A 27,299-nucleotide genomic window follows, 5' to 3' on the forward strand; every position below is an offset into this window, starting at 1 on the left:
TCTATTAAGAGATACAGATTATTTTATATTTTGGAGGGATGTCTTGTGAATAATTATTTTAAATTTCCGGATATATTTAACGCGGGAATTTTAAATGTATAAGAATGGTCGGTATAATGCACAAGTACCAAATGAGGAGTTTAGTTATCAGAGGCAACGCTGTAGCGTTGCCTATAGTAAAGGCCATACGGCTCCAATGTTTTATTATTTATTATTATTTTTTTCCCAGAGGCACTTCATATGGAAGGGGCCGTCGTAGAAACTTCAAAGGGGGATCATTCGATTGGAAATAGAGAGTTCCAGTGCTTTTTTAATAGTTGAAAATGATTGGAGGGCAACTAGCCCCTCCCCCCACACGCCCACCCTTCCCCCAAACACATCCAAACAAAATTTTGAGATAGCCATTTTGTTCAGCGTAGTTGATTTCCTGATAGAAAATATATTTTTGAGGAGGACACTCCCCCACAACCCTAAGGGCAAGGAATTTAAATTATGCCCTGGGGCATATAAGGTTTTTATAGAAGGCGTTGTCGTAGAAACTTCAAAACAGGCTCAATCGATTGGAAATTAAAGGGCTGGTGCCCTTTTTAATAATCGAAAGTGATTGGAGTGTCACTCGCCCCCCCCCCCCCCACGCCCATCATTCCCCCAAACACATCCAATCAAAATTTTGAGATAGCCATTTTGTTCAGCATAGTTGATTTCCTGAGAGAAAATATGTTCTTGAGGAGGACACTCCTCCACAACCCTAAGGGCAAGGGTTTTAAGTTATACCCTGGGGGCATATAATGCTTTTATAGAAGGCGTTATCGTAGAAACTTCAAAAAAGGCTCATTCGATTGGAAATTCAAAAAGCTAGTGCCCTTTTTAATAGTCAAAAGTGATTTGAGGGCAACTCGCCCCCCCACCACGCCCATTAATCCCCCAAACACATCCAATAGAAATTTTGAGATATCTATTTTGTTCAGCGTAGTGGATTTCTGGACAGAAAATATGTTTTTGAGGAGGAAACACTCCCACAACCCTCAGGACAAGGGTTTTAAGTTAGGCCCTTGGGGCATATAAGATTTTTATAGAAGGTGTTGTCGTAGAAACGTCAAAAAAGGCTCAATTGATTGGAAATTAAAGGACTAGTGCCCTTTTTAATAGTCGAAAGTGATTGGAGTGCAACTAGCCCCCCCCCCCCCTCACGCCCATCATTTCCCCAAACACATCCAATCAAAATTTTCAGATAGCCATTTTGTTCAGCGTAGTTGTTTTCAAGATAGAAAAAATATTTTTGAGGAGCGCAATCCCTCACAACCCTCAGGACAAGGGTTTTAATTTATGGCCCGGGGGCATATAAGGTTAATATAGAAGGCGTTTTCGTAGAAACTTCAAAAAAAGCCTTTTCAATTGGAATTTAAAGGGCTAGTGCTCTATTTAATAGTCGAAGGTGATTGGAGGGCAACTAGCCCCCCCACGCCCCTCTTTTCCCCAAAAACCCATCCTATCAAAATTTTGAAATAATCATTTTGTTCAGCGTAGTTGATATCCAGATAGAAAATATTTTTTTGAGGAGGACACTCCCCCAGAACCTTCAGGACAAGGGTTTTAAGATATGCCCTTGGGGCATATAAGGTTTTTATAGACGGCGTTGTCGTAAAAACTTCAAAAAAGGCTCATTCGATTGTAAATTCAAAGGGCTAGTGCCCTCTTTAATAGTCGAAATTGGTTGGAGGGCAACTAGTCCCCAACGCCCATCAATCCCCAAAACACATCCAATCAAAATTTTAAGATAGACATTTTGTTCAGCGTAGTTGATTTTCAGATAGAAAACATGTTTTTGAGGAGGACAATCCCCCACAACCCTCAGGATAAGGGTTTTAAGTTATGCCCTGGGGGCATAAAAGGTTTTTATAGAAGGCGGTGTCGTAGAAACTTCAAAAAAGGCTCATTCGATTGGAAATTTCGAGGGCTAGTGCCCTTTGTAGTAGTCGAAAGTGATTTGAGGGCAACTAACCCCCCTCTCACGCCCACCTTTTCCCCAAACACATCCAATCAAAATTTTAAGACAGTCATTCTATTAAACGTAGTTTTAAGTTCTGGAAATTAGGTCTTACAACTTACTGAGGATTACAACTCCCCCAAAGCCCTCAGGGCAAGGGTTGTAATTTAAGGATTCTCCGAATCCTTCATATTATTTCTTATGGAAGGGATGCTCGTATAAACTTTAGAGAGGGCTCATTTGATTGAAAATTGAAAGTTCTTGTTCACTTTTTTAGAGTCAAAAGAGATTGAAGGTACTAGCCCCTCTCCCTCCTCCACGCCCTAAATGCATCAGATAAAAACTTTGATAAAAATTTTGTTAAAATAGTTCAAAGTTCTGATAACAAAAAACTCCGGTGTCGACACAGCCCACCAGGGCCCAGGGTTAGGCGTTGTAAGTTATGCCCTGGGGCATAACTTATTAAGGGGGTTTATAGCTTATGGGAAGGGGTTTTGTATGGGAAGAATACATAGGAAATCTAGTATAATTATCCAATTATAAGGTTAAAATACATACTCTTTGATAGATGCAAAATTGCTTTGGAACACAAATTCTTATTAAGGTCAATTCCAAACAGTCGTGATCCCTTTGTGTCAGCAAGTGAAATGGTCTAAACCCCCTGATTGGAGCTATTTTTTCAATCCATTCATTGTTGTCAATCGCTGTCCACAAGTTATGCAAGCTGTCTATTGTTCATATATAAGGTTTTTATCAAAGAGGTAATCGTATAGACTTTGAAAAAAGCCTCATTCGATGTAAATTGAAAGTTCTAGATCCGTTTTTTAAAGTCAAGAATAATCTGACAGTAAGCCCCATGCCATAAAAACTTGAAACTTTTTTAAATAAAAAACGAACAAAAATTAACTTAAAAAAACTTGCCGAAAAATAAGTTTTTCAAAGAAAAGTAAAGGCCATTTTAAACTTAAGCTCAGGCCATTTTAAACTTAAGCTCAATTAAAACACACCGCGGCTAGAAATTACGGTTAAAAATTAAATGAAACTTGAAACAAACCGAAATTAAGTAAACACTCATTGCAAAAACATAACAGGTAATAAGGTAAATTAATAACTAAATCTCTGAACGAGGATTACTTAAATTGAATATGATAAGCAAGCTTAAAATGAAAATAAGGTCCCTATGGGACTCCTTATCGAAGACAAAACAGTTAAAGGTCCGATCAGGGTTTTGCCGTTATGTGAAGTTTCTATTCAGTTTTCCTTTGTATTTTAGGAATAGTTATGTTTTGCGAAAATATCCAGTTCCCATCCCTTTACTTATTGTTGGCTCTCAAGAGTGTGAGGTGTTTAAGAGAAGCCTAAATCATTTGTTTCAGTTTTTATCATTTAGTATTATAGGGTACACAAGAGCTGTTTAGAGTAATTTTGTGCCTTTGACTAACTGTGTGCTTCGTATTTGTATTCGTATTCGTTTAGAAATTGAATTTTTCTTTTCGTTTTTTTTTTTCATCTATTTACTCCACTTCTTTTTGTATGTTTGTAAGTGTGCAAAAATAAACTTATTTCATCTTAATAGGGATTTTTTGGTCATGCTAAATATGATGCTGTAATTTGTTATCAAGATCACACCCTTCCTAAGGATGTTCCACCTTTTTTGTTAATTTGCAAAAATTTTCTCAAACTAATAACATTCCAAGGTTAGTTTTAAAAGTAATCATTTTTAAACGTTTTGAATCAACAATAGAAAGATATTCATTTGATATATCTATTGTTATCGATGTCATTTTTTTGTCAAAATTTCTAAATTTTTTTTCAGAGTGTCGCTTATTATAGATACAAGTCATTCTTTGCTTACTGTTCTTTCCCATGAATGGTTTGAGAGGGTATTTATATTGCTTTCCAGTCTCGGATACCATGCTGGTAAGCGGTTTAATTTGCGTCATTAAACATGTTTAAGAAAACAACAATAATTTTTCTAAATGAAAATAAAGAGAATGAAAGGCTGTGTTTGTGTTTCTCTAAATCTGCATTGTGTCTCTGTATGGTTCTGTTTTCTTTGTTTCTGTACTGTGAATCTGTATCTGTCTCTCTTAACTATTTAGTAATTTATTGGTAAGTCTGGGCTTACCAACCAGCTTCAGTATCTGTTTTTGTCCAAATTTTTAAACCTATCTTTTTCAAACATGACAAGCCCTCCAAAATTTTAATATGGAAAGTGAAGCAAAATCATTACTGATTATCAAGATTGCACAAAAACGCGAGTTTTTTTTATTCTTCATCCAGGTTTTCTAAACATTTATCTTGTGAAAGAAAACCCTATTAGAGATTTTGATTTTTTAGATTTTTGCAAAAAACCGCACAATAGCCACAATTTTGCCAAAAATGGTCGAGTTTGAACACACTCTACGATCAAACAATCCTGTAGATCACTATGATGCTCTTCTTATCAATCTTGCCTACAAGTGTAAAGGTACTATTTTTTTCTGCTCTTTTATCTTTCCTTATTGACTATCTGTTATAACACTCTTGGCTTCTATTTATTATTTTATCTCAATGGTTTTAACATTTTCCTTCTTTTATTTTCCACTCGTTGTTTCTTTTCTATTCACTCTTCTATTTACCAACTAAATCTAAATAGTTGGCCAACTTCTATTTACCAACTAAATCTAAGTATAAAAATATATTCGTGAATTCTTATCTTATAATCTGTCTTCGTCTACTCCTCTGGTATGTAATGAATTTTCTGTACTTTCTGTCTCTTCCTTTCGGTGGCTTGGTATTACTGATTCTAATTCTCTAGCTCTCTTCCGTAAACAGATTGTTGCTGATGCAGCAAGAAAAATTCAGTTCAGTTATTCAAAAATTGTAGCAAATCGTGGAAAATATAACAGAAGAGCTCTTGGGCGCTTATTCTCTACTTTTTCTGATCATTCTGTGCTTTATTTTTTGGGTGTTCATTCTGTTCTTAAGCTAAATGATTTAAAAAAGATTAAAGTTACATATTTCAAATTTTGCAAATTTCTTCTTTCTCTGCCGCCATGGACTAGAAATCGGTATCTAGTTAAAAAATTTTATGTTACGGATGTAACTAAAAAGCTCGGTGACCTGCACAAAAAGCTTTCTGCTGATGCATTTTGTAATATTGGCCCTGACCAGGGTCTTTTACATTTCTTTTCTTAGTTTAATTTAATTGCTAGTGTTTGTTGATGTTCTTTTTTGTTTTTCTTTTTTGTTATTACGTTTATACTCCACTTGTACTACTTGTTGTCTTGTAGTTGTGGGTAATAAATGATTGATACCATCTATCACGTAATTCGGTACACATTTAGAAAATCAAACAAAAACATATAATAATTTGCTTTGTTGCAGTGGTTTAATGTTCGCCATTTCTAAGTTTGATTTACAAGATTGCTCAAAGAACCAAGGACATCAAAAATGGTGCTCGAACCCATCTTAAGTCTAATCATGCCTGGAAAGTGGGATTTTCGAAGATTTTTTTCAGTCGCTTCAAAATTATAAAAACTATAGAGCACTGCCGTATATTTCTAAGCATTACTATACGTTGCCCTAGGAAAACCAATAAGCAGAACTTTTTGACAATTGACAATGCATTTCTTCCATAAAGTTCAAACATTAGCAATTTGATTATTCTAAAACATCACCTTCAAAGAAACGCTATACCACCCAGGAGAAGATGGATTACCACCTGCCCTGTATAAAGTAAGCCAGTCCTTGGTCAGCCCGCTCATGGATCCCTACATATCCAAGGACTGGAGGGATGTAACAATTATTCCAGTGTTTAAGAAGGAGAAAAGTGACCGCAAAAACTATTGAGACATCTTGCTTATGGAAATAGCCGGAAAGATCCTCACAATCGCTGTCGTAAACAAATTCAGACGTGAAAGATAGCGCAGAAATAAGAAAAATCAGGCTGGCTGTTGCCCAGGAAAGGGGTGCATAGAACTCATTTTTCCCATCGGATCTTTCTAAACCAGCGCTCTTTTCATAACCGAGGAACAACGTTTTATATATATATATATATATATATATATATATATATATATATATATATATATATATATATATATATATATATATATATATATATATATATATATATATATATATATATATATATATATATATATATATATATATATATATATATATATATATATATATATATAGCAGCATTCAAATAAGTATTTCGCCCTTTATTATGGGAAAACATACTAGAAAACGGAGTCCTACCAAAGCTACGGAACCTGATGAAAGCCTAATTTGAAAAAACGCGTAGCGACGTAAGTGTGGAAGGTAAACTTACAGAGATCTTCAAAATGGGTTAAGGTTGTCCAGCTTCCCCGATCCTCTTTAAATACATAATTGATGGATCTTCGAAAACTACTTAAGATCAGATGATGGAATCGAACGTCCACAAAACTAAGCACCTGTCTACAGTAAATATTTGACAGTCTCCTTTAACAGGCAACAGCTTGAATAGGAAATAGAACTGAGCTACATTGGATCACTGATTGATTTCAAGGGCAAGGCCGCGAATGAACTCAAGGCTAGAATAAGCAAAGCATGGAAGACCTTTAACCAAATATGAAAGCCATTACGGTATTTCCAAAAGAGGGATCAGCTTGAAGACCAAAATTCAAGTCTATATGGCATGTATACGCTCGATTTTGTTCCATGGGTGCAAAACCTGGCCATTGAAGGTAGAAGAAGAACGCTGTCGCGATATCTTTAATCTAAAGTGATTAAGAGCCATTTGCCCCGTCAGACTCAGCTAAAGGATATGAGACGACCACTTAATTCAAATGCGCAATCATTATCCGCTATTGTCAAGAGCTGAAATTTCATGGTTTGGGCACGTTGTATGGCACCCAAACGAATACCTGACGTGCCAGTCCATTGAATTCAAACCCCCTTCCCAGTGGAAGAAACAAAAAGAAATAAAAAAAAATCTTTGTATGACAGTCAAGAAAGACCTGGATCCTCTGGGAGGATTCCGAGCTACGGACGTAGACATGGGCGCCCATATATTGAATTTTAGGGCGTGGGACTTACCTGGTCTAATCGGCACTTCCAGTGCTGTATAATTGAAATTTCGAGACAAAATATCATAGGCAGCGCTATAGCGCTGCCTAAGTAAAGATCAATGTGGGCACACTATATTGTTCTTTTTAGACCAGGGTACTTCTTATAGAAAAAGAATGTCAAAGGAACTTCAAAAGAGCTCAAGAAGGGGATCCACCTCCCCCTCCCTCACGTCAGTCACTTCCCCAAACAAATCCAATCAAAATTTTAAAGATAGCAATTTTGTTCAGTGTAGTTTTAAGGTCCAGAAATTAAGACTTTGAGGATGACACCCCCCCCCCCCAAAAAAAAACCTCAGGGCAAGGGTTGTAAGTTATGCCCTGTGGGGATATAAGGTTTTTAAAGAAAGGGTGGTCGTATAAACCTCACAGGGGGGGACTATTTCATTGGTAATCAGAAGTTCTACTCGCCTTTTTAAGAGTCAAAAGTGATTGAAGGTCATGCACCCCCCTCCCATACACCAATCATTTCCCCAAACACATTCAATCATAATTTTTGAGATAGCCATTTTGTTCAGTATAGTTGAAAGATCAAGAAATTATGTCTTTGAGGATAACTCCCCCCCCCCATATAGCCCTCAGGTAAAGGATTGTAAGTTACGCCCTGGGGGCATATAAGGTTTTTATAGAAATGGTGGTCATATAAACTTCAAAGAGGGCTCATTGGATTGGTAATCAGAAGCTATAGTGCTCTTTTGAAGATTCAAAGTGATCAGAAGGCAAATAGCCCCCCCCCCCACACCACACACGCACACACGTCGTATTCTCAGAAATACATCTGATAGAAATTTTAAGATGGTCATTTGTTGTCGTAGAAACTTCAAAAAGGCCTCAGTCGGTTGGTAATTGAAAGGGTAGTGCCTTCTTTAATAGTCAAAAGCGATTGGAAGGCAACCATCCCCCACGCCGATCATTTCCCCAAACATTTCCAGTCAAAATTTCGAGATAGTTATTTTGTTTGACGTAGTTTAAAAGTCCAGAAACTATGTCTTTGAGGATGAGAACCCCCTCACAGTCCTCAGGGCAAGGGTTGTAAGGTATGCCCCGAGGGCATTTAAGGTTTTTATGGAAACGGTGGTCGTATACATTGGATTGGAAATCGGAAGTTAAAGGGCCAATTCTAAGAATTAAATTTATCGGAGGGCAGCTATACCGCTCTCCACGTCATATTTTCCCCCGATGCATCCAATAGACATTTTAAGATTGCCATTTGTTCAAAAATAGTCCAAAGATCTCATAACACGGCCTTTGCGGTTGACACAATTCCCTAAAACATGAGGATAAGGGTTTGAGTTATGCCCCGGGGGGATGTAATGTTCTTTTGAAGAGGTGGTCTTGTGAACTTTAGAGGAGGCTCATTTGATTGGAAATGCATAATTCTAGTTCCATTTTAAGAGCCAAGCGTGATGGAGAGAAAATAGCCCTCCCCCTCTCCCTGATATCCTTTTTTCCCCAAACGCATTCGATCGAAATTGTGAGACAACCATTTTGTAGCCAATAGTCCAAAGAGAACATAACAATGTCTTCAGTAATCAAATATAAGAAACATTTAGGTGGACAAATATATTTAGGTGAACTAAATAAAAAAAAAAAATGAGCAAGTGGATTTTAAAAAGGTGTCAAAGCAATATCTCAAGAAGAAATTGTGTTATTAAGTTAGATTTTTAAGAGTAAGCTGTGGGGGATTTTGAACTAGCCAGAAGGCCCTATGTGTATACTTTTAGTACTACAACTACAGTTACTGTAACTAATGACGCTTAGAGTATTAAGGTGGAACTTCTAGGAAGTGTTTAGGGGGCGTTCGAAAAAAAAACTATATACATGCAGGTTTTCAAAAAGCATATAAGCAATATCATAGGCAGCACCACTCTATAATAGCTAGCAACTTCATTGAAACTTTTAAAGGAACTAATTCAATTCAAAATTAAAAGCTTTAGGGTCCTTTCTAAGAATTAAAAGAGATTAGAGGGCAATCAGCCCGTCTCTCAAACCGATTTATTTCCCAAACACACCTAGTCAAAATTTTGAGGCAACTATTTTATTCAGCATAGTAGAACGGTCCAGCAACAATGTCTTCAGGTATATTGGGCATGTCAAGCCCCTACAATTATGCCAAACTATGGATTCATTAAAAAAAACCGAAAAGATATAAAAAATTATTTTTTTTCATGAAAATTACTTTGTCAATAAAAAACGAATAGAAATTCATCTAAAAAGTTTTTCCACAAAACAAGCTTTTCAAAGAAAAGTAAATTACTCCATTAAGCCAAAAATGGACAGAAATGAAGTCAAGTAATCATCCAAGCGTAAAACTCCCACAAATGACTATCTATAAATAAATGAAACTCAAAATGAACAGAAATTAGAACAAATACCGGAGTCAAACTCGAAACGAGCAAAAATTAACATTAGTAGGGCTGATAACCCCCATGCCGTCTCAGGACCAGAACATAATTTGTGCTTTACTAAAAATAAAATATGTTTAAATGTTTTCACTTTTGTTTTGCTTAAACAAGTAAAAAAAATTTTTACTCGCTTTTTTAACCCATTTTTTTTTTAAGGAATAAATATCCATATAGATAAATTAAACTGACAATCCACGGTATTTTTTTTTTTTTCAGCAAAGCCCAAGTTATGTTCTGGCCTTGAGAAGGTATTGGGGTTGTCAGCCCTAGTAATGGTGATTTTGCTCGTTTGAAAGTTAGAATCATCTATTTATTATAATTTCCGTTCGTTTTGAGTTTTATTTAATTGTTGATAGTCATTTGGGGTAGTTTTACGCTTGGAAGATTATTTTACTTTATTTCTGCCCATTTTTGGCTCAATAGAGCTCTCTGATTTTTTATCTTTTTCTAATTTTAGTAGTTTTAGCAGCTGCCTGAAACTGAAAGTTTTTGTAGCTGGTTTTCGATACCGATACTCCCATTTAAATTCTTCCGTACCAAGTTCTCTTTTTACTGAGTAATGATTAATCTGAAGACAAAAACAAGAAACAAAATTTGTAAAAGATGCTATGAAACTATAAAAAGAAAGCTTTAGTAACAAGTTGCTAAGCATAATAGCTCGTACTAGTCATAGCAAATAAATCAGAAGATTCATATTTTTTCTTTGCATAGATTTTAATTTGCAAATTAAATCCTATGATTTCAAAGAAACCGCTCATATTTCCTACCTTCTAACATAAAAGGGGCGGAGGCCAAATTTGTTTCAGTAAAATTAAATTTTTGCTTTTTTGTTATTTTTACAGCTTTGAATTCATATTTTTAGGCCTTATTTAAAATCCCCTCTATTTGTAATCAAGTATTTTAGTACTGAAATTCATAGAGAGGTATTTGAAATAGCATTTGCTTCAAGTAACGCTGTTTAACGTTAATTACATCTACTCAAGCAAGTGTTATAAGCGTTACCTTAGAATAGCGTTTTAAAAATAAGGCTTTGGAACTGTCTGTAGTCTAAAGCTCTTTTGGCACTGAATGAACTAAAAAGGAGAAGAAAAATATAACAGAATATTTTTATCTCAACATTCATAAAAAAATATTTCATTGAAACAAAATGGTCAACTTACGGATGGAGGTATATGAACCCCAATTAAGGTCCTTTCACCTATTTGGACAGGTCAGTAGAACAGCTATTGTAGTTAATTTCCAATATCAAGAGTTGGTTAAACCATCTCCTTCCTTAGGATATTGACCCTTTTTGAGTGAGTCATTTCAGTGCGAGAAGAAATTACGATTGATAACGGCCCAAAACTTTCTTTAATTTTTACACCCTGGCTATAGTGCTATAAAATACTGGAATCTTCTGAAGTAGCTGGACACTCAAATAAAAGCAACTGAACGATTTCATCTGATTGACAAAAACTTTCTAATGGAGAGTATAAAAGCCTTGAGTGACATGAAAATCGTCTAAGAAAAGATCTTACCGGAAGTATTACCGATTGAAGGCTTTCAACCGGTAATACTTGATATAAAAATTTCTTGAGTAAAATGATGAAGATAACATATGGGAATGATGTACCTTTGGCTTTCTCCTTGAAGTATCTCTATCATTCCATTTTTAAGGAGAATTTACCTGTAAGATTTATCCGCATAGCATGCTAGTAATTCACCTGTTTCATTCAAAAACTCATTACAAAACTTTAAAAAATCTCCCCCCCTCTCCCTTATATTTTCGTGGATTAGAGTCCCTGGCCAACAACATAGTCGATTATAACGTCATTACCAGTGTTAATCCTTTCGCCTTAGCGTCAGTTTCGAAAATAACATTTGAACTTGTGAGTCAGAAATTCAAATGGTAAATTTATGTGCATCATTTCATTACATTCATCATTCAAAATCACTTTAAAAAGTAGCGCTTGACAAATAAGGTAAAAGAATACATTTGAAATCTCTCTAAAACTTTGCTTTCAGATACCTGGGCAAACCGTTGTGGAAAAATCTTGGAATGCCAAAACTACGGATTCTTTGGAGCTGAATGCAAGTGTGTTTGCCCTTTCGGGACATCAGGTCTTCGATGCGAGAAAAGAAGCGTAAAAAGGTTACCACATTATGGTAAGCTCTTTTACATCCCATGAACACATCGAAATACCAATAAAATCCTTTATCTAGATAAATGGTTAATATGGATATTTATCTTAATGCTTCATGTAACTAAGTTGATTCAGTTGATTTTTCACTAAATTATGTTTAGTTATGTATAATTGCACATCACATATAATGAAGGAGGTTAGCGGCTTACTTTGTAGGCGCATATCGATGCCCAAATTGTCTAACTCTGTATGTGCCTGCAGATAAATATAAAAAGGAGTATGGTGGGGGGGAATTATTGTCTCATCTCCTTTCATTTGACTAATCCTGAATAAGGGTGCTGTAGGGTGATACCTCTTGTCTTATCGTAGAAAAATATTTCTGGTATTTATTTGCAGTTCCATTTATCTAAACTGATTTGCTTCATGTTTTATAAAATTTTAAGCAGAAATGATTTTGCACAGCTATTATGAAGGAGAGGCGGTGTGTTATTTTGAGGGATGGGGAGGCAAATCCCTCAAGGAGCTAGTTTCAATGTCCAAGTATTCTAATTGTCATTGAGCATTCTTACAAATATAGAATGAGCATTTCAGAGGGGGGAGTGAGGTTTGGAATCTGATATCTATTCCTTGCTAAATAGTCTAATCCCTAATCCCTTGATTCCCTGAAATATTTTTGGTCTGCGTCTTGATTATTGGTGCTAGTTGTGGAGGGGGGGTAATAGTGCCCTTCCATTATGATAATCTTTTTTATGTAGCTACAAAATATTACATTCACATGCCTACCGGCTCAAAGGTGGAAGAGCTGAGTGATTTTAAATCGTAACATTTCTCTTTTCCTATTTGTATATAATGTTCCAATGTATTTAGACATATATGTGTGATGTATTTAAATATTAGAGAACCCTATTTTAGAGGTTACGATTGCTTCAGTCGACTGACTAGAATAACGATTTGAAAAACGATCAGAAATTAAATATAAAAACAAGTTTCTTTCAACTGAAAGTAAGAAGTAACATTAAAACCCATAACGAACAAAATTATTCCATATGTGAGGGGTGCTCCCCCTCCTTTACTCACTACTTACGCTGAAGTTTGACTTTTTGTCCCAATTTGATAAAAACGACGGCTGAAACACAAGGACATTTGAATTAAAATGAGTAGCCTTTTCAACCACTATAAGCTTTAGTGTAACGAGCGAGGAGTTGAGAGGAAGGCAGCCCGCTTTATATATGTAATGATTTGCATTCGTTTTAATTTCGGATGTTGCTCATTACTTTCAGTTGATTTTTTTTTCGTTTGACACCAATAAGGTTCCGTATCCTTTCCAGCTTACTTATCAACAACTTTTGAACATTTAAACTTACCTTCAGTTCAAATTCTAAGGAGTAGAATTGAACCTGTTAGAGCAAAGCTAACCTTATTAGTTTATTCTCAAAAAGTATGGGTATCTGTAATGTTAATCCTAAGATTTTTTTTTCGTCAGTTTAACCATTATTTTTCGAGGCATAAGCATCAACAATAAATTAAACCTAATTGATAGATTGAAAAAAACATATTCAGTATTTTTTGTTAATGAGTGCCTAAGAATTGGAATTTGTTTCCTTCTACCGTTTGTGATGCTGCATTGAATTGTTTTGGGGTTTAATTGGTACAGCCGTCATTTTGTACCAAAGAGTTAATTCAATTCGGTATAACAGTCATTTCAATGTGTTTCTTCTATAAATATAATTTTGACTTGCAACAGTTTTATTTTAATATATTAAGAAAGAGAGGAGAAAAATGAGTCTCACAAGAAAAATATATAGATGGAGACTGAATACAGCACCAGAATTTGATATCCTATAAAATAAGGTTTTTGGCGTGACATTTTGCTCCAGCTTTTTTTGCCTAACTATAGCTTATACTGTAGCAATTTGATCTTAGAGTCTCCAAGGTGTGGTGGTTTAATCAACAGGACAACAATGATATCAGATGCTGATATTTTTTCAAGAGGCAGAATATCGGAATCAGCATTGCCAGCAGTGAAGGAATGTATTTGGCTAGTTAAACACAGAAGTGACAGAAGACTGCAAATTGTGTTTGAAGATTTTAAGTTGTCAGAAGATCCTGAATGCAGAAGAGAATTTTTAGAGATTCGTATGAATTCCTTATATAGGCCAGATAAGAGGTAAATTCATTATCTAGTTGCTGATTTAAGAAGGGTTGAGCTGAATGGGTGACTTGAATGGGACTTGAGTTGCATGGGGGTTGAGTTAAATAGGGTTGGGCTAATCAAGGGTTGTGCTGAATGAGGGTTGAGTTGAACGGGGTTGAGTTAAACGGGGATTCAATTGCATGGGAATCTCTTAAGCTTAACAGGGCTATCAATTGGTTTATTTGGTTTTCTCGTATCTTATTTGATTCCTAGACGTGTTTGAAAAATTAAACTTTGGATATCCAAATATTAAATACAAAAAAAAAGTTTTTTTTCAAAAGACAGTAAAGAAGTACATTAAATCTGAAAACAAACTGAGATTATTCCGTGGGCAAAGGAGCAGGCCCCTTCTCTCTCTGCCACTCTTTACACAAAAGTCTTATAGTGCTTTAAAAGTACTTGTTATTTAAATTCAACAGCCTCTGCATCTCAGCCGCAGATTTCATTTACGATTCAATATGATAATTCCTGTCACTTTCTTCCAACCACAGATTTCGTTGTCCATTATTTTCATTTAGGATTCGTTGTGATGCTTGTTGTCTCATGACTTATAGCCCCAGATCTCATTTACGCTTCATTCTTGTGCATCATTACGTCATACATTTTTCCACGCCTTTTGCTTTAGCTGTTTGGAATCGTTCAAAATCATGTGTAATTTCGCATGACGTCATAGATACCAAAGAAATGTTTCCTAGTTTTTCCCAAGTTGTTATATTTTTTGCTTGAATTGCGTTGTTATATAATTCAGTAACAAGCAGGAATGTTCCAATGTCTATGTCCTCTTAAATATCTAAATTACGCATTGGCGTAATCATCGTTTTATACTGTAGTTTCAAGTCACAGAGTGGCAAGTCAGCAACTTCATTTGAATTAAGAAATTCTGACGTGAATTCACACGAATTTAATTATTCTTTTCTGTTTATCCTTCACAGACATCAAAATAACTTAATTCCATTCCAGGGTAGTTAAGAAATTCAGGCGTGAATTCCCTTTATCTTGTCTGTTCATCTTTGTACATACTAAAATAATACTTCTTCATTCTAAGGTGAATAATCAGCAATTTCAATTCGATTAAATAGTTCTAGCGTGATTTCGGTTCCTTCAACCTGTTTACCTTTCACTGACTCACGCACGCTAAACTGACACATTCCTTCATTCCATTGTAATTTTGCTTTGTCTTCTAGCAGTGGATTTTGTAGTCCAACATTTTCCTTTGCAATTCAATATGATTTTTGCTGTTCCTTGTTCCATATCTTTTCTTTAGCTTTTCAGTCATTTGTTATCTTGTGTAATTTTGGATGCGTCATAGATACAAAAAACGTTACTACTCCTGAATAAAAAATGACGTAATTTATTCTCTTGAAATGTCTATAAATATGACGCCACTCACGTGATTCCCCTTCCCCAAAGATTAAGGCTGTAATAGAATTTTATAAAACTCTTGACCAATCCTGATCGTTTTTTCAAGCCAGAAGTCTTAGGATGACAATTTTCCAAAAAAAGACTTGAATGTGTTTCTAATAAAAAAAAAATTCATTGTTTTTGTCCCACCACCTGAACAATTAAAAAAGCAAAGGTTCGGCGACATGTCTTTCATAATGAGAAAAGACAAGCCAAGGCAAAAGAATAAGTTATTGTCCCTCCACCTGAACAATAGAAAGAAACAAAGGTGGTCGTGAATGCCTTCCATACCTTGTAAAATCAAAAACTTGGACTAGATAAATCGTTGGAAGTAAAAAAAGTTTTTGTCCCACCACCTGAACATTGAAAGAAACAAAGGTTCGGCGATATGTCTTACATAATGACAAAAGACAAGCCGAGGCAAAATTTAAAAGTCCAATATAAAAAAATGTAATTATGCAAAGGCACGACTTCTAATTTAAGGCCGATTTGGACGTCATGACATCAAGTAAAGTCTATAATTGTCTGCGTTTAGAAGACAAGCGACAGTGAGAATCCATATATAGAAGCGTGCCGAGTGCCGGGGCCTGGTACTATATATATATATATATATATGTATATAATATATATATGTATACATATATATGTATATGTATGAAAGTGATTGGAGGGCAACTAGCCCCCCCCCACGCCTATCAGTCACCCAGGCCCATCCACTCGAAATTTCGAGACATCAATGTTGTTCAGCGTAATTGATTTCCTGGTACATAATTTTGTTTTTGAAGGGATACTCCCTAGCAGCCCCCACGGCAAAGTTTTTCAGTTAAGCCCTGGGGGCGTATAAGGTTTTTTTTATAGAAGATGTTGTCGTAGAAACTTCAAAACAGGCTCATTCCATTGGAAATTCAAAGGGCTAGTGCCCTCTTTAAAAGTCGAAAGGGATTGGAGGGCACCTAGCCCCCCCCTCCCGACGCCCAGCAGTATCCCAAGAACGACTGAGGGTATTATGTTCAAACTTTCGATGCTACTTCTGCTCTTAAAATTTAACAAAATGAAAATAGTGTAAGTGTATCCAAGCTATTAAAGAAAGTAAACAGATTTTTTTGCGAATGGTATCAAGTTTTCCATTTCAGGTCAACTAGAGGGGTATGAAACTAAGTTAAACAGTACTATTTGTGTCCAGATTTTTAAAATGGGGTATGTTGTTAAAAATTGCTGAAAATTTTTTCTCCAGCATACAAATAGCAGGCCAAACTATAAAGTCTTAAAAAACGAAAAGATTTAAAGTATTATTTTCTTTTTCCCTGAAAAGACTATGTCAATATAAAACGAACAGAAATTAATAAAAAAAATCTTTTTCCACAAAATAAGTGTTTCAAAGAAAAGTAAAGAACTCCATTAAACAAAAAATTAGCAAAAATAAAATCAAATAATCTATCAAGCCCGAAACTACCACAAATCAGCGTCGATAAATAAATGAAACCCAAAACGAACAGAAATTATAATAAATAACCGAGTCAAACTCAAAACGAGCAGAAATTAACATAAGTTGGGCGCAAAACCTCTGTGCCTTTCCAAGGTCAGAACAAAATTTGCGCTTTACTGAAAAATACAAATGAATGTGCATTGTCAGTTTAATATACATATACTGATATTTAGTAATCATAATGTTAATATTATTTGATTTATTAAAGTTATAAAAGTAAAACTATATTTAAAATGAACTACATACTAAGAATTTACTTCTAAGATTGGTATAGCGCATCGATTTCCTTGGTTTATCTAGAAGTAACTATTTTTCTATAAAAGATTTTCAGGTTTTCAAAAATAAGCATAATTTTCATATCGATCATAAGGTTTCGTGAAATTATACCGGATAAACTGACTTCTAAGTTTCTATTATTTATTTTTAATGGGCTAACAATACAGCTCTGCACGTTCATCGTCCCCATTCAATTCTGACTCATGGGTCCCAGTCTACCTTCCCGGTACCACAAAATCAAATAATACAAGGGGCATTCCAAAAATACGTGACATTTTTGTCAACAAGGTAATGGCAACTGTTTTCTATGGCTGTTAAGGAGTTGACATTGAACGAGGTCTATGTTTAAAACTCCATTGCAACAATGAATGTTGTAAATCGGTTATCAAACACTTTGTGGTAACGAACTGTAAGTAAGGAGTGACCCGACTCAATAGTAACTGAAACTGTAAAAAACGGAATTTTGATACCAATAGATACATCAGAAGAATCGGATTTTTATGCTGATTTCAAATATATAATTTTCATCAAGTTTAGTCTTACCCATCATAGGTAACGTGCCTGAGAAATTTGACTTATTTTCGAAAAAGGGGAAAACACCCCTTAAAAATCATAGAACTTTAATAAAAATTATCCTATAAGATTCAGCATATCATAAAATCCTCCTATTGAAGTTTCAAGCTCCTATCTACAAAATGTGGAATTTTGTATTTTTTGCCAGAAGAAAGATCACGGATGCGTGTTTATTTGTTTTGTTGTTGTTTTTTTTCCAGGGGTGATTGAATCGATCCAGTACTCCTATAATATTGCGAAAGGATCCATTTGGGTTGAAATTAGCAGCTCGTGGTCCCTTTTTAAGTGACCAAAAAAATTGGAGGGAAGCCGGGCCTCTACTCACAGTCATTTTTTTCCCGAAACCCCACCATCCTAATTTTGAGGCGGTTTTTATGTCAAGCGTTGTTAAAAATCTGGTAGTTATATGTCTGACGATGGTATAATCCCCAATACTTCTCGGGGGAAGGGCTACAAGTTATAAACATTTCCCATCGTTTACATATAATATTGGTTATTGGGGCGTATACAGGTGTTTTCAGGAGGAATTTTTTCTAGTGGGGGGTTGGGGTCGGAGTAGGGGTTACAGGGGAACAAAATTCGAACTTTAGCGTAAAGAGCGATGTATTGACTAGGGAGCGAACTCCCTAATATACGTAATAAAAACATACGAAAATAGAAATTCGCTACGTAAGTTAATTCGTAAGTTACGTCAGAACAAAATTTCGAGAAAGCCAATTAGCCAAAAAAAGGAAAATTAATATGCAAATTTCGTTTTAATTATTCGTGTACGGTGAGCCAAAATCAAAGCTGCATTAATTCAAAAACGTTCAGAAGTTAACTAAAAAAAAACAAGTTTTTTTAACTTCAGTTACAGGAGTCAGTTGTAAGGAGCGACATTAAAAATTAAAACGAACAGAAACTATTCCGTATATGAAAGGGGCTGTCCCCTCCTCAACGTCTCGCTCTTTACGCTAAAGTTTGACTCTTTGTCACAACTTTACTTTTTAAATAATAAAAACTTTAGCGTAAAGAGCGAAGCATTGAGGAGGGGACAGCCCCTTTCATATACGGAATAGTTTCTGGTCGTTTTAAGTTTTAATGTCGCTCCTTACTTTCGGTTAAAAAAACTTGTTTATTTAGTTAATATGTTGAAAGGTCCATTAAATTAGAAAAATCAATAAACAATTACAAAATTCTGCTTATTTTTTAATGCCCTCTTACTATCAGAAATATGAACCATATTTATATGGAACTAGCTGAGTTTTCCTGCAAAACGTTAAGTTTACAACAAAAAGTTTATTATCCATACTTTAGAAAACAATATATGTTAAGGCACTGAAAACAGGGATGTAGTATGGAACTAGCTAAGTATTCCAACATTGGAACCGACATTGATTTGGATTTAACGTTTTAAATAAGTTTAATGCCATGTAGAGCAGGTAAGCAAATATGCACTCTTCTATATCAAAAATGATCTGCATACTAAAAAATAATTTCTTTGATTTTTATTACGCATCGATTTACTTCTAGAAGTAACTATTTTTCTAAAAAAGATTTTCAAGATTTCCATAACATAAGCAAAATTTTCTTATTTCTAGCTTATTTCACTAAACCCTCCCCCCCTGCTAAACAACAAAACATTTTGGACATACAGGTGTGGAATAGTAATAAACAAAGAAAAGTTAGAATGTAGTCTGGCAACTAAAAAAATATCACAGAAAAATAAAATACAAATAGGTTTTTAGTACTATGGTTTCTCTTTAATAAATTATAAATAGTTTTATCCCGTCTATTAAATAGCAAAAATAAGTAAATAACTTGAATAATTAAATATAACAATAAGTAATTCGTCTTTTAATGTGCAACTTTGAGTGGTTACAGAATCACGTGCCTATACTTCTCCAACACCTAAGTGGCAAGGGGTTGGAGTATGGGTTTAGTGATCTACTAAGAACGTAGTTGCATGAAACTGGATGACCTCTATTACCTTTTGAATAAAAATGCTTGACAATTTTCAAAGATATGTGCATTACATTTAAGAAAAAATACTGAATTATCAGAAAGAAATCATATAGAAGGGACAGAACCATGAATAAAAAATTGTCCAAGCAGGAATTGAACGCTTTGCATTGTGACTTGAAGAAAAGCGCTCTTACAACAGAACCACTGCTCTATTAATCCAGTTTAATCCATTGGTGTTTGTAGGACCATAATTGTGTAGCTTACCAAGGGGGCTTGCAGGGGCGGATCCAGGATTTTTTTAGGGGGGCGCAAAATAGGCTGTTCCGAAAAAAAAATTAGGAGGTGGGCGCAAAATAGGTTGATCCGATAAACTTGCATTAGAAGCAAGTTTAATTAACGCAAACTTGAGTTAATTAAGTAAACTACACTACTTTAGACTACGCTAGGGGGAGTGCGCCCCTTCGCTCCCCTCTGGATCCGCCACTGGGGGCTTGGAGGGGGATTATACGGGAGGTGTTCTTATAAACCTGCAGTTAAGGGCTTGGAACCATAATTATTACAATGGTACCGTTTTATGCTTCTAAGCTTTTCCACTTAAGAAGTGGTACCGTAAGTGTTGTTTTTAGTGCTAAATTACATTTACGGATGATAGAATTGATATTAAAAAAAAGTAGGTAGATATGAGCAATAGCTTTCAAATGAGTCATTAAACTTGACTCCAAAAGGTTCTGGCAGCACACTAGCCCCAGTTTTTCCACTTGGGACATGGCACCAAAAGTGCCATTTTAATGCCATTTGGAACTTGCCTTTATAGGTAGAATGTAGATATAAGTAATAGCTTTTATATGATCTATTAAGCATCTGTATACAATGTTCTGGTTTTCTGCTAGCCCACCTCTTGAGAAATGGCACAAAAAGTGCTATTTTCAGGGCCGTATGGTGCTTGCAGATTGTGAAATTCACGTAGATATGAGAAATAGCTTTCGAATTAGCCATTAAACACCTGTATGTGATATTCTGGTAATCCGCTAGCCCTGGAAAAAAAAACGGTAGACAGACCAGTGCTACCCATGTAAAAAAGCAATTTTCCTTGTTGTTCAAGGTGGGGGACTGCAATTTTTCTTTAAAAGGTTTTCAACCATGCTGCTTCCAATGGCACACTTTTCATATTGATCTGACGTCCTTTTCGAGGATTTCAGTCTTTTTCTTAGAAATCACCATAATTTTTTTTTTGCGATTATCTTTTACTTTTAATACGAACCGAAATAATAATTGCCATTCCTGAATCAGTGTCGAATGGCAAATTTTTTCACTAAACATTTTTTTTCGCTAGCATGCATCATGCCTATTGAGGTCTTAACAGTTTAAATCCTGTAAGAGCCATAAAAGCTTGAAGAACTTGATTCTGTACGATTTTATTTTCTTTTATATTCATTTGAACAAATATTATGGCAGTGAAGTATTAGTGATGCTATTACGTTCTTCCGTGTAGCCTAAACCTTTTTTAAGTGTGTTGCGAGTCAGTTTCTTCTGACAAGTTTAATATACCGATTATGTGTATCAAGATATAAGACAGACGATAAACTGATTAAATAACGATTAAAATTCGACCAAGTAACGAAAATGACAATTTCATCTTTTGATATTCTGTAAAAATCCAAACAATTTAACTTTTAAAGCAATATATCTATAACAACTTGATATTCTTTCTTGTAAAGTATTCAGTACATTTTTTTTCCAGTTGACTCATCTCTATGATTAAATTTTTTTGCGCATAGAAATTGTGAGATTTTTAAAGTTTTCTTTGTATTCTGCTCAAAGTAAATTCCCAACATCACATTATTTCAACTCATTTATTTTTTTACGCATAGAAATTGAAACAAATCATCCTTGAGATTTAGTTTAAGTTTTCTATGTATTCTGCTCAAAATAAATTCTCAACATCACATTATTTCAATTCATTTATTGTTTTGCGCATAGAAATTAAAACAAACCATCCTTGAGATTTTCTTAAGTTTTCTTTGCATTCTGCTCAAAATAAATTCCCAACATCATATTATTTCAGTTCATTTATTTACTTGTAGTTCTACTTTGGTTAGTTTCAAAGTCAAAATTATTCTTAATTATTAATTCTCTTAATTAAAAATTAGTTTCTTAATTATTTCAGGGCGTGTGGAACACAGCTTCATGGTGCAAGGCTGCAACCAAAAGGGGATACAGTGATTTATTACAGAGTGTACATCCTTGAAAAAATTCCAGATCTAAAAATCTTTATTCGGTATTTTTAGAATATAATTTTTGAAATTTTAGCATCCATGTTTTGTAAATTTGTAAGGTTATGCAAGAAAATAAAACTCATTTGGACCACTAGGGCTGTGCCAATGTTGATTTAAGCCTCAGTCGTAATTCCTGAGATTCTGTGAGCCAGTTATTTCCTCCCTATGTTTTAGATTCAAATTTTTGTTGAAGTTTTTTAGATGTTTTTCTTAATTGTAAACATTTGCTTGATCATCATTATTTAGGAAAAAAATTTGTTTATCTGTATTTTTAGGAAAATAGGACTATTGATCACTTTAAATAAAATGAAAAACCAATTTTTTATTAACTGAAAGCAAGGAGCGACATTAAAACTTAAAACGAACATAAATTATTCCATATATGAAAGGGGCTCTTCCCTCCTTAACGCCCCGCTCTTTACGCTAAATTTTGACTCTTTCTCACAACTCTGCTTTATAAAACAATAAAAAAAACTTTAGCGTAAAGAGCGGGACGTTGAGGACGGGACAGTCTCTTTCATATATGGAATAATTTCTGTTCGTTTTAAGTTTTAATGTCGCTCCTTACTTTCAGTTTTAAAAAAAAACTTTTTTTTAAATTAATTTCTGAACAGTTCTGAATTAATAAAGATTTTGAATTCGGCTCACCGTAAATGAATAATTAAAATGATATTTGCATATTAATTTCACTTTTATTTACCTAATGATAATCTTATAACGACCTAAGTTTGATTTTTGTTCCATTTGTTTAAAAATGACTCTTGAATCACAAAGGCTGTTTAATTAGAATAATGACCTCTTTTAAAAGTTAAAAAGAAACTTTAGCTAAAGAGCAAGGTATTGAGGAGAGGCAACCCATCTCATATACGTAATATTTTTTGTTCCTGTTAAGTTTTAACGTTGCTTCTCACTTTTAGTTGAAAAAAACTTGAGTAGTAATCAACATTATACTTCTGAGCCTTGTATACACCTTTTCAAAGAGATTCAGAGCTCCCTCACATGGCCTTCTGGATTTGCTCGGAGGTATAGCAATTTCAACATTATTCTGGGACTTGTATACACCTTTTCAAAGAGAGTGGGTATAACTTGATTGGTGATTAGGATTTGAATAAAAGGAATAGTTTTCTTTACAATTCATATTAGTAAGAGAATTGAATTCAAAGAGAATAGTTTATTTGCGAGGATATTAGTAGAGGAAAAAAAAATGAGTGGTGCATTTACATTATTGGAGATTAATGATGGAGCTGCCAACAACAGCGATGATGCACGAGTACCCAATCTAGCTGTGGAAATAACTGCTGGATGTAGACTATACCTTGAATGGGACAGTATGTATGCTAGATATGTGATATCATTGTACAAATTTGAACATGAGAAGCAGCGATGTTGTGAAGGAAAAATATAGAGTATCTGGTTAAATACTTGTTAACCAGCATTAGATGACTTTTCAAGCTATATTGAAAATAAGACTATGAATAACCTAACGTAACTTCTGTCATTAAGCCAAGTAGAATTTTTTATAAACAAATGGTATTTTTTTTCTTTCTATAGTAGACTAGCGTATATTTTCTAGAGTAGAAAAAAATTCTGGTTAGTCTGAAGTTGGTTGTGAGAGAGTTAGGACTCTAAAAAATGGAAAGATTCGAGAAAGATCGAATCATGAGGAATCTAGTTCTTTTGGACAAACGTTTCATTCTAGATGACAATTTTCTAGAGTTGTCTATTCAAAGGAAGATATTTTCTCAAGGCATGCTTGTCGATATAATGAAAACTGATTCTCCATCATTAGACTATTGTATGAAGCTTCTAGCCTAATTGCGTAGGTGCTAAAGGAATATTGAACATTTTTTCTGATTTTGTGTGTTTTCGCAAGAAAATAGCTGGTCTTTAGCAAACTTAGCCATAGCTAGTTGGAACTCTGCATAAATATCTTCATTTTTAGCCTAATTGCGAAGGTACTAAAGGAACATTGAACATTTTTTCTGATTTTGTGTGTTTTTGCAAGAAAATAGCTAGTCTTTAGCAAACTTAGCCATAGCTAGTTGAAACTCCGCATAAATATCTTAATTTTTAGCCTAATTGCGTAGCTACTAAAGGAACATTGAACATTTTTTTCTGATTTTGTGTGTTTTCGCAAGAAAATAGCTGGTCTTTAGCAAACTTAGCTATCTTAATTTGTTAGCCTAATTGTGTATGTACTAAATGAGTATCTAACTTTTTTTCCTATTTCGTGTGTTTTCGAAAGAACAGTGCTGGTCTTTAGGAAACTTAGCCTAGCCAGTTGAAACTGCACTTAAGTACCTTACTTATTACTATCAATCCGTAGCTACTAAATGAACATTAAAAATTTTTTTCTGATTTTGTGTGTTTTCGCAAGAAAATAGCTGGTCTTTAGCAAACTTAGCCATAGCTAGTTGAAACTCTGCATAAATATCTTAATTTTTAGCCTAATTGCGTAGGTACTAAAGGAACATTGAACATTTTTTCTGATTTTGTGTGCTTTCGCAAGAAAATAGCTGGTCTTTAGCAAACTTAGCCATAGCTAGTTGAAACTCTGCATAAACATCTTCATTTTTAGCCTAATTGCGTAGCTACTAAAGGAACATTTTTGTTGTATCTATTAGTATCAATATTCTGTTTTTTAGAGTTTCAGTTACTATTGAGCCTTACGTGCCTGAAATCAGGAATTAGAATATTTAATTAGCTGTTTGGGTTTTCAGACATAGTTTTTTAGATGTTCATGGGTGTTAGGTTCCTGGAGGGTTTTATGACTTCTCCCTCCAATGAATTCAGATGGTTTTAGGACTCATCCCCCTAGACATAACTCCATTCAACCTTGAGTGAAGATATACAAGTTTAATGAAGTGTTTTTCTACTTAAAAACTGCATTAATAGCTTCAAAGATGATGGGACTGTATGACACAGAATTTATCAGTTACCGAGAGTTCAATGACTCCTCACCGCAATGACTTCCAAGAGTTTTATGACTCGTCCCCCCAATGAATTCAGATGGTTTTAGGACTCATCCCCCTAGCCATAACTCCATTCAACCTTGAGCGAAGATATAAAAGTTTGATGAAGTATTTTTCTACTTAACAACAACATTAATAGCTTCCAAGATGATAGGATTGTATGACACAGAATTTATCAGTTTGAAAAAATCCTCTTGTGGTGTTATATTTGAATGTACATTTTTATTATTGTCTATGGAACTCGAAGAAATTGACTGTTATCCTTGGATAGTGAACTATAACCTGTTTGAGTATGATAAAAACTTGTGGAGTACTACATTACGTTACATAAACAGACTGGGATTCTACGATAGAGTGATTACACCACTTAATAATACTGGTCAGGAACTGAGAAATGTTCAGGAGGAAGTCAATGAAATTTGCAGCTTTTTTGGGGTTGAAGCACTCTACGTAAAGGGTAATGTACCTAGAGATGAAGTTTTAATTTAATAGTGTGACCCTAGGATTCCACTTTTCAATCTAGAAAAATTCAAGTGTCCTAAATTTGAAGGGGCTTATCACCGTCCTGAGGACGAGATTAGGTTCTTCGCGCAGTGGATACCTAAGGACATACCTGATCGTGATAAATCCATAAGACATGGTAAAAAAAACAACTAATCTATATCATGGGATCATCGTTTCTGGATGTTTAAGTGTGAACTCTAAGTACTATTTTTATGTAAATATGTGGTGTTTTTTTTTCTCAAAAAATATGTTAATACGTTTAAGCAATAAATATCTTTAAGCTTAAACCCGTCTTTATTCTTTAGAATAGTTTTATTCATTTCATTAAATTATGAAGAAATTGTAAGTAAGTAACAATAGCTTTCTTGAATTCGCTTCCTGGACACAATACAGATATTTAATTCAAGAAATCATAATAAAATTGCAAGTAATTAATCAAGTCTTTATTGTTTTCACCTATTGGATACACAATACTGAAGTTTCATTCAAGAAATTATGAAGGAATTGTAAATAGGTAGCACACTCATTCTTGAGGTCACCTCTTGTATACACAATGCAGAAATTTCATTTAAGAAATTATCAAAATTGTAAGTAAGTAGCAAATTCTTTCTTGAATTCGCCTCCTGGATAAATAAAAAAGACATTTCATTCAAGAAATTATGACAAAATTCTATGTAAGCAACAAACTCTTTCTTGAAGTTACCTCATGGATACACAATGCATAAATTTCATTTAAGAAATTATCAAAAATTTTAAGTAATTAGAAAATTATTTCTTGAATTCGCCTCCTGGGTAAATAAAAAGGACAGTTCATTAAATAAATTACGAAAAAATTGTAAGTAAGTAGCAAATTCTTTCTTGAATTCACCTGCTGGATAAACAAAAAAAACATTTCGTTCAAGAAATTATGACAAAATTCCAAGTAAGTAACAAACTCTTTAGTGTTTTCATGACTTAGATACACGATGTAGAAATTTAATTCAAGAAATTATGAAAAAATTCTCAGTAAGTAACTATTTCTTTCTTGAAGTCAACTCTTGGATACACAATACGGAAATTTCATTTAAGAAATTATGAAAAAAATTGTAAGCAAGTAACAAACTCTTTCCTGAAGTCACCTTTTGGATACACAATGCAGAAACTTCATTTAAGAAACTATAAAAAAAATTGTAAGTAAGTAACAAATTCTTTCTTGAAGTCACCTCTTGGATACACAATACAGAAATTTCATTAAAGAAATTATGAAAAAATTGTAAATAAGTAGCAAATTCTTTCTTGAATTCACCTGCTGGATAAACGAAAAGACATTTCGTTCAAGAAATTTTAACAAAATTCTAAGTAAGTAACAAACTCTTAATTGTTTTCACGACTTAGATATACGCCGTATAAATTTAATTCAAGAAATTATGAATAAATTCTCAGTGAGTAGCAATTTCTTGCTTGAAGTCAACTCTTGGATACACAATAGGGAAATTTAATTCAAGAAATTATGAAAATATTTGTAGGTAAGTAACAAACTCTTTTTTTATTTCAACTCTTGGATATACAGTACAGATACTTCATTCAAGAAATTATGAAAAAATCGCAAGTAAGTAACTTTGTTTTCTCTTTATCACAAACAATTATCACTTAGCTACACGATGTATAAATTTAATTCAAGAAATTATAAGAAAATTCTCAGTAAGTAACAATTTCTTTCTTGAATTCAACTCTTGGATACACAATATGGAAATTTCTTTCAAGAATTTCATGACTTAGATACACGATGTAGAAATGTAATTCAAGAAATTATGAAAAAATTCTCAGTAAGTAACAATTTCTTTCTTGAAGTCAACTCTTGGATACACAATACGGAAATTTCATTTAAGAAATTATGAAAAAATTGTAAGCAAGTAACAAACTCTTTCCTGAAGTCACCTCTTGGATAAACAATGCAGAAACTTCATTTAAGAAACTATGAAAAAATTGTAAGTAAGTAACAAATTCTTTCTTGAAGTCACCTCTTGGATACACAATACAGAAATTTCATTAAAGAAATTATGAAAAAATTGTAAGT

General features: G+C 34.1%; 1 protein-coding gene across 1 annotated transcript in view; it reads left to right on the forward strand.

The window, feature by feature from the left end:
• The window catches only part of LOC148954938 (zinc metalloproteinase nas-29-like), a 58,867-nt gene extending 37,015 nt beyond the window's left edge, over nt 1-21,852 (forward strand). Inside the window, exons 5-8 of the mRNA XM_089107995.1 lie at nt 4,328-4,457; nt 11,499-11,639; nt 13,541-13,784; nt 21,659-21,852. Coding sequence (XP_088964121.1) covers nt 4,328-4,457; nt 11,499-11,639; nt 13,541-13,784; nt 21,659-21,779 — 636 coding nt within the window. The 3' untranslated portion in view covers nt 21,780-21,852. The remainder of the gene's footprint in view (nt 1-4,327; nt 4,458-11,498; nt 11,640-13,540; nt 13,785-21,658) is intronic.
• The last annotated feature ends 5,447 nt before the right edge of the window (nt 21,853-27,299 follow it).

Source organism: Artemia sp. Qi Xiang Cuo, chromosome 2 (genome assembly GCF_049724085.1).
Source record: "Artemia sp. Qi Xiang Cuo chromosome 2, ASM4972408v1, whole genome shotgun sequence".
Classification (NCBI taxonomy): Eukaryota; Metazoa; Arthropoda; class Branchiopoda; order Anostraca; family Artemiidae; genus Artemia; species Artemia sp. Qi Xiang Cuo.